At 42.2% G+C, this 16,208-nt stretch overlaps 1 protein-coding gene and 1 pseudogene across 1 annotated transcript in view; one reads left to right on the forward strand and one right to left on the reverse strand.

The window, feature by feature from the left end:
* Positions 1–16,208, reverse strand: part of LOC145712433 (uncharacterized) — a 450,501-nt gene that overhangs the window by 309,001 nt on the left and 125,292 nt on the right. The window contains exon 4 of the mRNA XM_081790145.1: positions 13,101–13,295. Coding sequence (XP_081646271.1) covers positions 13,101–13,295 — 195 coding nt within the window. The remainder of the gene's footprint in view (positions 1–13,100; positions 13,296–16,208) is intronic.
* LOC132683901 (SNRPN upstream reading frame protein pseudogene) lies at positions 2,937–3,134 on the forward strand (annotated as a pseudogene).

Here is a 16,208-nt window from a genome sequence, read left to right on the forward strand (position 1 = left end):
TTAATAAATTTGTATTGAGTGAATGAATGAGCACAATAATGAATACAAATATGAGTGCATGAATGAGCAGTGAAAGAAGCTTCTATGAGAGGGGCGCCTGCGTGGCTCAGTTGGTTAAGTATCTGACTCTGTTTCAGCTCAGGTCATGATCTCACAATTTGTGAATTCAAGCCCCACACTGGGCTCTATGCTGACAATGAGGAACCTACCTGGGATTCTCTCTCTCCTTTCCTTCCTGCCCAACCCTCTGTCTGTCCCTCTCTCTCTCTCTCTCTCTCTCTCAAAATAAAAAAAAATAAACTTTTTTTGAGATGCTATTTTTTATTTTTTATTATTTTTTTCAATATATGAAGTTTATTGTCAAATTGGTTTCCATACAACACCCAGTGCTCATCCCAAAAGGTGCCCTCCTCAATACCCATCACCCACCCTCCTCTCCCTCCCACCCCCATCAACCCTCAGTTTGTTCTCAGTTTTTAAATAAATAAACTTTTAAAAAAATAAAAAAAGAAGCTTGTATGAGAGGTTATAGAGGTATTTATAATAGGAGCTGAGAAACGATGGCAGTTTATTTCTTACTTCTTAAATAACCAAGAAAGATGCAGGTTAAGGGCTATTTTTGCTTTCCTGTATAATGGAGTCTACAATTATGTTTGCTGCAGAAAAAAGTAGTTACCCTACTGTCAGGTTCTGTCTAGATCCTGAAGAGCCTGGAACCCAAAGTGCCCACCAAAGCTGCTGAGGAGCGGGAACATTACTTGATAAGCAAAAGTTGCTCACAGGGAAGTATTTTAGGGAGATAAGAGTAGAATGACTAACTCTTTCCCGTCCCAAGGATAGGAGCACAAAAGAAGGCTGCAATCCAGCAATTCCACCCTGAGATACAGATGCAACGGAAATAAAAACATACATCCACACAAAAACTGGTACACAAATGATACTGCAGCATTATTCATAACGACAAAAGGGGAGAAGACAACCCAAATGTCCACCAACTGACAAATGGATAAACAAGATGTAGGACTCTATACAATAGAATTATTTGGCCGTAAAAAGGAATGAAGTACTGGAACATTCTACCGCATGGATGAACCTTGAAAACATTATGCTAAGTGAAAGAAGCCAGTTACAAAAGACCACATATTACATGATGCCATTCACATGAGATGTCCAGAACAGGGAAATCTACAAAGATAGAGTGTAGGTTAGCAGCTGCTTGTGGCTGGTAGGGGTGGAAGGTGATAGGTAAAGAATATGAGGGCTTTTTAAAAAAATTTTTTTTAACATTTACTTATTTTTGAGAGAGACAGAGACAGAGTGTGAGCAGGGGAGGGGCAGAGAGAGAAGGAGACACAGAATCTGAAGCAGGCTCCAGGCTCTGAGCTGTCAGCACAGAGCCCGACGCGGGGCTCAAACTCACGAACTACAAGATCATAACCTGAGCTGAAGTCGGACAGCCAACCGATGGAGCCATGCAGGCACCCCAAGGATATGAGGGCTTTTTAAGGTTATTTATTTATTTTTGAGAGAGAGAGACTGTGAGTGAGGGAGGGGCAGAGAGACAGGGAGACAGAGAGAAGTGAGGGTTTTTTTTTTTTTTTTAGAGATGACGAAAATGTACTAAAATTGGGGCAATGATTGCACATATCTGTGATATACTAATAACCATTAAAGTGAATTTTAATTTTTTAATCATTTTTAGAGACAGAGAGAGTGTGTGTATACAAGAAGGAGAGAGGAGTAGAGGGATAGAGGGAGAGAGAATCTTAAGCAGGCAACACAGAGCCTTATGCGGGACTTGATCCCACAACCCTGGGATCATGACCTGAGCTGAAAGCAAGAGTTGGACACTCAACAGACTAAGCCACTCAGGTGCCCCTAAAGTGTACACTTTAAGTTGTAAATTGTATTGTGTTTAAATTATGCCTCAATGAAGCTGTTAAAAAGTGACAAAGAAAAAGAGAGCGAGAAGAGAGAGAGAGGTTGAAAACATCTCAGACTATAGGCTGCCATCAGAATCCTCCCAGCATGTTAACAAGATTCATTTCAGGTATTTGCTAAAGATGTCCCAGTCTCTTACCCTCATTTCTACCTTGCACATTTCCAAGGCCCCAACCACAGCTCACTAACACTCAGCCTGTTTTTAGCCAACTATCACATCATGAACTCTTCTTTCGTGTGTGTGAGTGTGTGTGTGTGTGTGCGTGTATGATAACCAGCTGAACCAGATAAGTCCTTGTCTGTGCCACATCCACAGTTTCAATACCAAAGCACCATTTATTGAATGCCCATCGTGTGCCCAGCACTCGGCATCTGTCATCACTAAGCCTCATAACAACCCCAGGAGGTAGGCTGCATTACTTCATTTCACAGAGGAAGATGTGAGACCAAGCCTCGCTAATTGCCTGGTACCACTACGTGGGAACTGACAGACCCGGGTTGAAGATGTGTGTGATTCGCAGTATCTGTGCTCTATTTACAATTCGTGTCCTCAAAGTCTAGAATGGAACAGAAATAAAACTAGCCCAAGAGAGGTAATAAAGAAGGAGAGTATGGAACGGCTGATGAAGACAAATAACCTGATTGGTGTTCCAGAGTGGAACAGTGATATGAGGATTCTGGTTTAAAATCCTGCCCTAATGGCCTGGACAATGACAAAGAGTTCTCCTGGGTCTGTGCCTACTCAACCTGTCTGCTTGGTGAGAGAGCCTTTAAATCTTGTTCTAGCTGAGCAAGCAATAGCATACTCTCAAGTCAGTTTCTTTTGTAAAAGAGCTATGCTTTTGCTCCTAATGCTAGTCGTCAGTCCTATTCCAGCAGGACTCGGTGCATCTTAAAGCCACATGAACTTTCCTGTGTAAAAACGTCAGACTGCGGGAGCGGAGTGGTCGCCAGAGATGCCCGACGGTCTGTTCTGAGGAGTGGCCAGCAGCACAATGGAGGGCACCAGGGACCACTGACACCTGAGACAGACTACAGATCAGCACATACCAGAGGTGGAAATCCAAGTCAAACACAGAAGGACAGCCTCACTGAGCAACCAAGAGTGTCAGTGTGCCCAAGGCGATCTCAGCCGCAGCAAGTACCTGTGGTGGAGACAGGCATTCTTCGCTGAGACACCAAGAGGTGGTTAAAGCAATCCGGGCAGCCGATGTCCCAGTGACAGACCAGCTGACAATGTGCCAATGTATTTGATTCAGCTAATGTAATAAAAATATTATCCATGAAACATAAGTAAATAAAATATCAGATTGCTTTTATGTCTTACACCATCAACTGTGGCATGTAGACATCAGAGGCACCACTGAAGTTTGACTCGTTAATCTACGTCCTGTTATTTTTACGTGAGGATGTCTGAGGGTGCTGTTTTTCTGCTACTTCTCACGCTCCTTTCTCCTCTTCCTTGGTGCACTTTTATCTAGACATCATCCTCCATCCCCCCCCCCCCCCCCCCCCCGCCTTTGGCCATTTTGAAAGCACATTGGCCAGTCTCTTGTCATGTGGTCCTTCATGAAATGCAAACTCCTTCTTGCCTGTAATATTTTAGAATACTAAATTCAGGTCCAATAAATCAAACCCAGCTTTGCTACCATCAAACGGCGGGTGGTTGTTCATTTTCCTGTTTTCCTTTCTCCTCTGAAGTCAGTAACTTCAACTATCAGAAAATAAGAAAAGACTCCCTCCACATTAATGAGAGTAAGCATGCAGACCAAAAGACTAAAAGGCTGGCGTAAGGACACACAGAAGAGGAAGCAGGGATCTCTGGAAGCTTCAGCTGGCACAGACTTACTGGGAAATGCCTGCCAGACTAACCTTTATTAGATAAGTGTGGCTGGCGTGGCACTTTTGGACTTTAACAGAGCGTATGACTAAGACTCTCGTGACACTTTTATGGACAAGCTATATTGGATTAGATAAGAACCTAATTGGATATAGCCATACCTGGCTGGACAGTCCTAATAAAAATATTATAACTGATGGGTACTTAGTAGCTTTGTCCTCACGAACTTACATAAAGATGTCCAAGGCAAGCATAGCAAATTCAGAGTGACTGCAAAGAATATTGCACGTTAAGTATGACTTTAAAATGATTTCGGTAGAGTGGATAGCAATGCAATGGTATCAAAATAATTTTTAATTGGTTATGTTCTATATGTCAAGTTAACAAAGGATAAGTCGTGTATATATGTGTGTATATATATATATATGTATATACACACATATATACACATAAAAGATTGAATATATTACAGTATTACAGTACGTTTGTATTCTGGAAAAAATGTCCTATAGAAATCGTGCAACATTTACATCCTCATCATGACCACTTGGACCCATACTGTCACTATGATGCCCACCAGCTACATGTGGCCAGTGAGCACTTGAAATGTGTGTGCTCTGAATTGAGATGTGCTGTGAGCATAATATCCACAACAAACTTCGAAGACAAAGTGTAAAAAAGGATGTCAAATATCTCATTAATAATTTTTATACGGGGGGGGGGGGGGGTGTGCCTGGGGCGCTCAGTCAGTTAAGCATCCGACTCTTGATTTCACTCAGGTCATGATCTCGCAGTTCATGGTATTGAGTCCTGTGTCAGGCTCTGTGCTGACAGAATGGAGCCTGCTTGGGATTCTCTCTCTCTCTCTCTCTCTCTCTCTCTCTCTCTCTGCCTCTCCCCAGCTCACTTGTACCCACACAAAAAAAAAAACTTAAATATTTTTATACTGATTACATGTTGAAATGATAATATTTCACATATATTAAGTAACAGAAAATATGTTACTAAAATTAAGTTCACTTGTTCCTTTTTCTTTTTAATATGGCTACAGAAAAGTTTGTAGTTCTCTATGTAGTTTGCATTATATTTCTACTGCCTGCACAAATTTAGGGCAGCATGGCAAATTTCATTGTGTTCTTTTCCTGGTTTGTATTAGTCACCCAAAAAGCCCTAGATTCCTAGCACATCCCTCACCTTTCATCAGCCTTGAATATCCCCCGATCCAAACACCCTCCACAAATCCTGAATCTCTTTCATTGTGCCTTGTGGAACCAACGGCCCATCGTTAGCCCGTTAGCCAAATCCCCCTATCCCTCGCCTCTTCTTTGCACATTTCCTTCCCCTTCTTACTCTAATTCAGTGGTTCTAAAACACATCTGTGCATTAGAATCATGTTGGGGATTTTAAATGAATCAATGCCCAGGACTCATTTTCAGAATGTTCAATCAGAACCTTTGCCATGGGGATAAAGCTTCTGAATGTTTTAATAGCTCACCCAAGTGGTTCTAATGCGCAGCTGGGATTGAGAACTACCCATTAAACCAGTGTCAACCTCCCACCAACTCCAACCCCACGTCTGTACTGGTGAACATGGCTGGAGAAAAACACACAGCATGCTGACTAGTCTCCGTAGCCTACCCTAATGTGGATTTAAAGCTGTCCAGCACTCCTACAATGTTTCCCTTGTCCGTGCACTATCTTTTATCTGCTAGAGAAATATCCTTTTCCCCCATCCTCACTCTCAGCCCATGACCTTGCTGCCTAGTTAGGCGAAAACATGGAAGAATTACTAACAACCTTCCACAAGATCCCTCCACTGCATCTAGCCTCCTCCGTATATATTCTGCCTTTCCCCATTACTATAGCTCAGGCTGTCCAACAGAACTTTCTGCGATACTAAGAATGTTCTAGGCTGGCGCTGTCCAGTACTGTAATCACTGGCCACTAAGGGGATCTGGTAACCAAAGCCTATAGGCCACAGTTCAGAAAATCAGATATTTAGGTGTGAGAAGAGAAGAGGCACCTAAGGGAATGCTGGAGAAGTGTTTTAAAACTTCTGAAGGGGTGTCCTGTGGATGAAAGTGGAGTCACTCTTTGCATTTAGCTTTACTCCACGTGGCAGAAATTGGGACTAAAAACTGGAAGTAAAGAGAAGGTAAATTGTAATTAATTAATTTATTATTTACGTATAATTAATATGCGGCCTTCTACTGGTTTCAGGCGTATAACATAATGATTCAACATTTGTATACATTTCTCAGTGCTCATCACGATAAATGTACTCTTAATCCCCTTTACCTTTTTCATCCATCCCCCTACCCACCTCCCCTCTGGCAACCATCAATTTGTTGTCTGTATTTAAGAGTCTGGTTTTTTTTGTTTGTCTCTTTTCTTTGTTTTGTTTCTTAAATTCCACACAGGAGTGAAATCATATGGTATTTGACTTTCTCTGATTTGCTTCACTTAGCATTATGCCCCCTAAGGCCATCCCTGTTGTCACAAATGGCAAGATCTCATCCTTTTTTATGGCTGAGTCATATTCTATCATATATAGGTATAGATGATATATTTATCCACTCATCTGTGGCTGGACACATGAGTTGTTTTCATATCTTGGCTTTTGCAAATAAATACTGCAATAAATAGAAGGGTGGATCTATCTTTTTGAATTAGCGTTGACATTTTCTTTACGTAAATATACAGTAGTAGAATTACTGGATCATATGGTATTCTATTTTTAGTTTTTTGAAGAATCCCACCAAAGTGCATGAGGCTTCCTTTTTTTCTACCTCCTCCCCAACACTTAATGTGTCTTTTTTATTTTGGCCATTCTGATAGGTGTGAGGTGATATCTCATTGTGGTTTTGATCTGCTCATTTTCTTGATTAGTGATGTTGAGCATCTTTTCATGTGTCTGTTGGTCACTTGTATGTCTTCTTGGAAAAACTGCCTATTCAGGTCCTCTGCCCATTTTTAATTGGATTATTTGTAGTAATCGAATTATTTGGATATTAACGCCTTATTGGATATATCATCTGCAAATATCTTCTCTCGTTCTTCAGGTGGCTTGTCATCTTGGTGGTGGTTTCCTTCACTGTGGAAAGGTTTTTTATTTTGGTGTAATCCCAATAGCTTAGTTGTGCTTTTGTTTCCCTTGCCCGAGGAGACATATCTAGAAAAATGTTTCTACTGCCAACGTCAAAACAATTATAGCCTGTGTTTTCTTCCAGGATTTATACGATTTCAAGTCTCACATTTAGGTCTTTAATCCATTTTGAGTTTATTTTTGTGGGTGGTGTATAATAAAGTGGTCCAGGTTCATTCTTTTGCATGTATCTTCCCGTTTTCCCAGCTCCATTTGTTGAAGAGACTGTCTTTTCCCCGTTGTATATTCTTGCCTCTTTTTTCACAGAAAAGGTAACTTTTAGCTTGATTTAACAACAAAAACATCCTAGTGAAATTTTTATGTTTCCTGAAGACAGCTCCTAATAACATAATAAGAAAGCAGAAACCAAATAATTGTCTCAAGAATACTGCAGGTGAGAGACCTCCATTCGTTGGAGTATCAAACAGGTGATTTCCACGTTGGGCTGCAACTCCCAAGTTTTTATTGTTTTTCATTTTTACGTTTATTTTTTTTAATGTTTATTTATTTTTGAGAGAGAGAGAGAGACAGAGACAAAGCATGAGCAGGAGAGGGGCAGAGAGAGAGAGGGAGACACAGAATCCAAAGCAGGCTCCAGGCTCTGAGCTGTCAGCACAGAGCCCAAGGCGGGGCTCAAACTCACTAGTCACGAGATCATGACCTGAACCAAAGTTGGATGCTCAACTGACTGAGCCACCAAGGCGTCCTTATTGTTTTCTATTTTTTAAGTTTATTTATTTTTGAGAGAGAGAGAGAGAGAGGGAGAGAGAGAGAGAGTCAGGGAGAGAGGAAGAGAGAGAGGATCCCAAACAGGCTCTGCACTGATAGCACAGAGCCTGATGCAGGGCTTGAACTTACAGACCATGAGATCGTGACCTGAGCCAACCAAAAGTTGGACACTTAACCGACTGAGCCACCCAGATGCCCCAGCAACTCCCAAGTTTTTAGAAAGATAAACCAAGTTTAGATGAGGAAAAATACCATGATTTTATAAACTATGGTTGGCCTCCGTGCCTCGCTGCTTTCATGACTCAGGTCTGGCGAGATGGCCAGACGAGAGGAAATGAGAATGAGAAGTCAGGGGCACCAGGGCCAAGCTTTGCCCCTAAGGAGTCAGAGGACCGGATGCAAGTTACCCCACTTCTCTGGGGTGCCAATAAGCCCTCAACAGAGGAAGGCTCGGCCTGGATGAGCCCTACGTCCACTTCAGTTCTAAACACTAAAATTCTGTGTTCTTTTTCAACTTATAGGCACTGAAAAAGGGCTGGAGATGAATGGGTGAAGCGGTCACAGGATAGTACAAGATGAGGGAGGGGGCACCTGGCATGCTCAGAGTAAAGGAAAACCAGGGTAAATCAGATTCTTCCTTCCCAGATAAATGAAAGATAAGGTTCCTCAGGGCCAGCCGGCCAACATCTTCCCTTCAAGTGTGTGGAAGATGAGAGAGCGCCAAGCTTGAAAAATCAGGGTGAAATTGCTACTTATATACAGAACTGCTTCTCAATCCCAAGGGATGAATAAAGCCCAAGGTTGTGCTGTTGTGGTTCATGGAGACTAAAGCGTACACTGAGTGATCATCACTGAAGACTGATTTCAAAAAAACGTAAGCCTAGGAGCGAATGCACCTCACTGTGCATGCTGGAGCTCCTTCGTCTCGACTGAAAAAATCTCTCATGGATGTTGTCTAGGTGTTAAATTATAGAGACTAATGAGACAGTACTAAGAACTTGAGTTACTCCAGCTGTTCCTAATATATCGGTCTACATTCTTCTATTTTTTTTTTTTTTAAAGTTTATTTTGAGAGAGAGGAAAAGCAGAGAAGGGGCAGAGACAGAGGAAGACAGAAAACTCCAAGTAGGTTCTGCGCGGTCAGCACAGAGACTGATGAAGCGCTTGATCTCACCAACCTGGAGATCATGACCTGAACCCACATCAAGAGTCAGACGCTAAAACTGACTAAGCCACCCAGGCGCCCCTACCTTCTTCTAGATATAACCTGCGTACGGCTTTTGGACTTGTTTAGACATTTGGGTGGAAAAGTACCAAACGATGTTGATAGAATCTGAGTAAAAAAAAAGAAAAAGTATTTCCCAGTATCACCCAGATAGGTGATGCCAAAATGCTCCAATGGAGTTTAAGCAAATCTATGACTTGCTTCCTTCCTTAGGCCAAAATTAGTACTAAAAACTTGACATTTTCTAAGATTTAGGTCAGGGTTGAGGCCAGGGCTCTAGAATCATCTGAAAACCAAGACTCGTGTCTTCACCGTTTCCTCTGTTTATTTCCATCTCATTTTATTCTTCCTCTGTGAAAGGAACTGACCTGCCTTGTTCCCCTTTTTCATTTTTTTATTTAAAAAAAAATTTTTTTTAACGTTTATTTATTTTTGAGACAGAGAGAGACAGAGCATGAACAGGGGAGGGGCAGAGAGAGAGGGAGACACAGAATCTGAAACAGGCTCCAGGCTCTGAGCTGTCGGCACAGAGCCCGACGCGGGGCTCGAACTCACGGACCGCGAGATCATGACCTGAGCCGAAGTCGGACGCTTAACCGACCGAGCCACCCAGGCACCCCTCCCCTTTTTATTTAGTCAGTATCTCTTACCAGGCTTCACAGACTCACCAGAACAAGGTGGTTATCTGGACCCTTCGCTCTGCGAAGTTTAGATAACAGAATCAATTTTTACCAGATAGTTGGAAAACAGAAATGACAACATTCCTTTCCAGACTGGGCTCCCTAAACCTTTTCATGATTTTTCTTTTTGGTACAATGAGGGCTGACGGGGCCTCTTGACACCATTAGCAGCAAATGAATTTTTCAATAAAGACTAACAGAGAAAAAGTATGGGAATTTGGATTTTTTTTTTTGACCCAGAGAGCTATATCTCCTTATGTCTTTACTTTCCATGTATACTCTATGGGAAATTTCAGCAAAAGCTTCTTAAAATTAATCCAATAGCTGTCTCCTTCAATTCTCTTTCCTGAAAGTCTTCACTCATCTATGGAGAGGTCTTGGCCACTTCTTAAGGGCTCCTATCCAGGAAGATTAAAGGCAGCGCAGTGAACTCAAGTTTTATCCTGAGGCATATCTTTGTAAACTTAGCAATACTTCCTTCTTTTTACATGAGGAAATTTAAAGCGAAGCAGGCTCAGATGTGAATTGGATTCTGTCCTATTTCTCCCCCCAAACTGGGAAGACACTGGTCGTATACTCGCACATTCGTATTATAAATATTCAAAGGCTCTAATCCGGTCTCCTCCATATAACACACATTTTAACTCCTACTTTAAACTTCCAGAATGCTTTTTTTTTGGCATCTCTTATGCCCTACTTTACAATGTCTGTCAGCCTAGTATTTCTACCTTCTTCTTTTATTAATCTATCTTCAAGGTCACGTGTGGAAACACCTTTCAGTGGAAAGAACCCATCCACTTTGACAAAAACGTACACTATAAACCTTCATTACTGCAAGGATCTTAAAAAAAAAAGTCCAAAAAAAATGCCTTCAAAGCAGAGTTCCCTAAAATTTGCTTGGGGCAACACTGGTCCCAGGAGTTGATGCAGTAAACAAAAACAAAAACAGGGGAGCGAGGGGGATGCTGTACAAAGAGCTACAAAATTCAAAAAGCAATAAAATTCCAATTGTACAGCAGCATTTTGAAGGGTGGTAGACATTCTAAAGTAAAAATATATATTTAATTTTGTGTAACTGCATATTTCTCAAACTTCTTTGATTATGGAACTACTTTCACGTATGTATTTAACACTTAGTAACATACTGCTGTACTAGGGTTCCACGGTACACAGTTTGGAAATTGTGCTAAAAGACGTTACTCTTCCATTTTTCAAGAATTATTATTCTAGCTCATTCATGTATTGGAAAATAACCTTGAGATATAAATATAACTCATTTCTTCTTCACACTGTATTTACAGGAGAATTTATGGTTCATCTCTGAAATACCAAATCTCTGAGTGACTATTTGGCTGTTGCAAGTAAACACAAAACATCTCTGCTTTTTCGTAATATTACGGTAACTTCATCTGAACAGTTCTTGGCTCATGTGCTGGGGACAGGCCGTCAGTCATCACAGACAATTGCCACACTCACATGGCCAATATTCATCTCTCATTTGCCACTCTTCAGTCTTCATATATCATATTCAAGTTACTGCCTACCATATGTGCTTCTCATACCTACATCCAAACAAACTAAAAGTCATATTTATTATTTCCCTCACTAAAAGAAAAAATGTAATTAATGGTGTCCAGGTGAGACAGAACAGAGTACAAATCCTTCCTCCTCTTTGAGGGAGGGAGGGAGGGAGGGAGGGAGAGAGAGAGAGCAGGCACAAGGGAGGTAGGGACAGAGAGAGAGGGAGAGAGAGAATCCCAAGCAGGCTCTGTGCTAACAGTGCACAGAGCCTGATGTGGGGCTTGAACCCACAAACTGTGAGACCATGACCTGAGCTGAAACCAAGAGCCAGACGTTTAACCAACTGAGCCACCCAGGTGTCTCAGACCCTTTCTGGTTCTGTTAACCTCGGTCACCTCCTCATCTGTGACATGGGAGGTTAACCCAACACAACTCACAAGTATTCAGTGAGATCCTGCATGTAAATTCCTCAGGCTGGCACACAATAATCCTTTGTTCTTATTAGTAATGAAGTGTCCTACGATGATTTTTCACAAACGTTTTACAGATTTCATCCATGGTCATCCCTGAAACTTCTGGCAATTCTCCCTATTTTTCCCAATCGATTCCAACTTTTTCACCCTCCAAATTTCCCTACACCTTGCCCACTGACAAACCTTTTTCTAGAAATAATTAGAAAATGCCAGACTGATTAGGAACCTGTAGTGAGCAGTATTAGTCCACTGCTGCCCATTCCAGCTGACCTAAATTCCTCGCTCCTCAAACATTAACATGTTCCCCCCCACACCTCAGTCCCAATTACCAGCCCCATCATGAACCTTCTAGATGTATTTACGTGGTTCTTCTTTAGAATATCCTCCCTCTCACCCCCTTTTCTTTTCTTTTTATTGTTAGTATCAAATCCCCTGCAAAAAAACCCTCTTCCTGATGTCCCTGATTAACCCTTTCCTTTTTTTACGTTTATCTGTCTGAGAGACAGAGAGCATGAATGGGGGAGGGGCAGAGAGAGAATCACAAGCAGGCTCCACACTGTCAGCAAGGACCCCGATGTGGGGTTCGAACTCATGAACTGCGAGATCAACCTGGGCCCAAATCAAGAATGGGACTCTTAACTGACTGAGCCATCCAGGCGCCCCCGATCAACCCTTTCAAGGGCTATAGATTTATGACTCTAATTTTCTTCTGACACATTCATATATATACACACACAGACTTTATACCAAGTTGTACTTACTGATGTTAAGTTTCCCACTCTACTATGCCTGTTATTTTTTTTAAGTTGAGATGTAATCGACATATAACAACGTATTAGTGTTAAGTGTACAACCTGAGGATATATGTATATATTGTGAAACTGATTACCACGGTAAGTTTAGTTAACATCCCTCACTACCATAATTACAACATTTTTTTCCCTTGTGATGAGAACTTTTAACATAGACATTCTTAGCCACTTTCAAGTATACAATACAGTGTTGTTAACTAGAATCACCATTCGCTTTGTCTTTTTCCTCCCAGATAGTTTTCTCATATAAACATAAAGCTTTTTAAGTGGAGTGAATGTATCAGGTTTTTCTCCTTCCCACAATGGAAGCGTAAAAATACTTGATTGATCCATCAATGCTAAACCCTTTCATTCTCAGTAGTTATATATACTTTAATGGGAATAAAAATCCCATGGGACATTTGGGGGCTACAGCAAAGTAAGGTGTTTGTTTCAGGACAAAAGCTGTATACGGAGTGCCTGTGAAGTTGTCATTTATTTGTTGGTTGGTTGGAGTGTTTTGTCATTCAGGATGTTATTGACCAAAGGTGTTCATGAATACTTAAAGCATATCTGCCTGGAATCTTCCCAATCATTTTAGGGTTAGGTAACACTTCTCTGGCGATAGCCTTTGCTAGGATTTTGAAAGTTGGGTTACTTATCAAAGATTCTAGAACTTCTCTCTCCTTAAGGAGGCGAACGTAAAGGGCAATCTCTAAGTATGATACGTGTGGAGACAAAGAGGTCTTCAATACCTTGCAGCAGAACATCCCTCAGCTTCAAAGTCTGTCACCTGTAGGGGCTGGCAATGGCCCCAGGCCACTGCGAGCTGTGGTTTCTGGCAGGTACTCTGGGAAGTTATTCCTCTTCCCCTCCATTCTGCAGGAGGCAGCCTGTCCTGTGAAATCCTCTCAGCACCTCTGCCAAGCAGCCTTTCCAAGCCTTTCCATCTGCAAACCAAGATGCATATCTTTCACATACCTGCCATGTGCCCTTGGGAGGGGTCAAAGTTTTGCCTAATTCTTAGCATATCCCGTAGTCCTACAGCTCTGTCCCCTTCTCCCCCACTCAAGAAAGCATATTGGAATACAAACGAATAGGCTGATGAAAGAGTCACCTTGAATCTGCTCTCATTTATGTGTTTTAAAAAAGTAAATCACTCACGAATTTGGGACGTTTATCGGCAGAGCATTACTCAGGGATCCACCTAAGTAGCCCTGGCCTGACAGTTACTGTACCAAATGACCGTCCCTGGCAAGGTCGATGCAAGGTCAAATTAAGACTATCCTTGTCACTAAATGACAGCTAATGTAAATTCCTGTTCTGTCAAGAAAAGAGAACTGCTTTCTATTATAAAGCAGGCACTGTGTTAAGCATCTTCTCAGTTCGGCACCACACCACCTGACAAGGGGGGATTTTCAGTAATGGAGGCTCTGGTAGCTCCCGTTACTATTTTCAGTACCGATACATAGCAGTCAAGATTTTTCAAAGCCTGAGTCCTTTTCGACCATCACTTATTGCTGCCCAATTAAAAATCTCTGAAGAAACAAATTGGTGTAATTTTCATCCAGTCTCCATTAAGCCTTCCTGCTACTGGGCTGATTTTACGCTCCTTACCTCCACCCAAGAGCTAATTTTAAAAGTATTGTATGGGGGCGCCTGGGTGGCTCAGTCGGTTGAGCGTCCGACTTCAGCTCAGGTCATGATCTCGCGGTCTGTGAGTTCGAGCCCTGAGTCAGGCTCTGTGCTGACCGCTCAGAGCCTGGAGCCTGTTTCAGATTCTGTGTCTCCCTCTCTCTCTGACCCTCCCCCGTTCATGCTCTGTCTCTCTCTGTCTCAAAAATAAATAAACGTTAAAAAAAAATTTTTTTTTAATATTTAAAAAAAATTAAAAAATAAAAAAAAAATAAAAGTATTGTATGGGGCACCTGGGTGGCTCAGTTGGCTAAAGCATCCAACTCTTGATTTGGACTCCTGTCATGATCTCCCGGTTCATGAGTTTAGGCCCCATGCTGGGCTCTGCACTGACAGTGCGGAGCCTGTTTGGGATTCTCTCTCTCTCTCTCTCTCTCTCTCTCTCTCTCTCTCTCTGTGTATCTCTCAAAATAAATAAAAAAACTAAAAAAAAAAAAAAAAGTATTGTATTGGTTGAAGATATATGAACACTTCATGGATGCCATAGTGAAGTAAAGGCCCATGAATGAATCGTAACTGAAGAAAAATGGCAAGTGAAATGTCTCACCCTCTGTCTTTGTGCAGGCCTATTAGATATGTGGAGTTAAATGTAGGTATGCTAAATGCTAATTATCCACTTAAGACTTTCTTTACGTCTATTCGTTAGAAAGAAGAAAAAAATCTCACTATGAATGAAAGCTGCGCTCATCATTGGGAGAAAACATTTTATGGTGAAAAGTTTGAATGCTATTTACAGTTTAGACTTCTGTAGATATTGAAGACTGCGGTCAAGTCAAGGCAATAATAATGTCCTTTTGTCTTTGGGAAGGTAGAAAAAGATGAGTGAGAATACAATTCAAGACCTCCTTCTGGTTTACAAAAAGGAATCAGCATGAAGTTTCAGAAGGGAAGACAAGTTAACAGGCATGTGAAACTCTCAAATACGTCACAGTGCCATCACAGAAGAAACCAACCCTGCCGACAGCTTGATGGTGGCCTATTAGATTCCAGAATCATGAGAGACCAAATTTCTGTTGCTAAGCCACCCACGCTGGGCTACTTTACCATGGCAGCCCTATGAAACGAACACAGCACCCAACTTCCAGCTTCTATGGAGCTTGCTTTCGGTGATATTTGCAGGGCGCAGATAACACCTTAAACGCACAACGGCAACACTATTCACGAAATACATTTGGGAGGTTTGGTAGTGAACGTGACCAGTGTGAATCCACAAAGTCAAAGGCCACGCTAGCCTGCAGACTGAGGCGGCAGTCGACTACTCCACGCTGCAGTGATCACCGCACTCCCGGAGCACTAGGAAAAGACAGGGACAACCAGCATATGCTCAGAGGACAATGGCCAGAGGATGGGAGGCACCAGAACCCATGCAATTTGCACAACTGTTCAGAGAAGCGCTTCGGTTACTCTGTGAAGAGAGGGCACTGGAGGCAGAAGCGGTGCGAAAACAGTTGGCAAATACGTGAAGCTCTGTGGTGTGGAAAAGACTAGTTTGGCCCGGATATGGGGGTACAGAAAGGACAGCTAAGTGGAGGTTAAAGGAGATGAATGTGAGAGATGCCTGGGTGGCTCAGTCGGTTAAGCGTCTGACTTCGGCTCAGGTTGTGATCTCTCAGTCGGTGAGTTCGAGCCCCGTGTCGGGCTCTGTGCTGACAGCTCAGAGCCCGGAGCTTGCTTCGGATTCTGGGTGTCCCTCTCTCTCTGCCCCTCCCCCACTCGTGCTCTGTCTCCCTCTCTCTCTCTCTCTGCCCCTCCCCCAGCCCCCTAACATTCTGTCTCTGTCTCTCAAAAATGAATAAATGTGAAAAAAATTTTTTTAAGGAAAGCAATATGGCCCCTCCCCCACCCCCACTGTCTATGTCTCTCAAAAATGAATAAATGTTAAAAAAAATGTTAAGGAAAGGAATGTGGGCTTTATTTTTAACTTTTTTTTTAAGTTATTTACTTTGAGAGAGAGAGGAGAGAGAACAAGCTGGGGAGGAGGCAGAGAGAGTGAGGCAGAGAGAGAATCTCAAGCAGGCTCCACAATGTCAGCATGGTGCATGGAACTCAATGTGGGGCTCAAACTCACGGAACCGTGAGATCATGACCATAGCCAAGGCCTAGAATCAGATGCTTAAACCACTGAGCCACCCAGGTGCCCCAAGGAATATGTGCTTCAAATGCGGCAA

This window comes from Panthera onca, chromosome C2, assembly GCF_046562875.1.
Source record: "Panthera onca isolate mPanOnc1 chromosome C2, mPanOnc1 haplotype 2, whole genome shotgun sequence".
Classification (NCBI taxonomy): Eukaryota; Metazoa; Chordata; class Mammalia; order Carnivora; family Felidae; genus Panthera; species Panthera onca.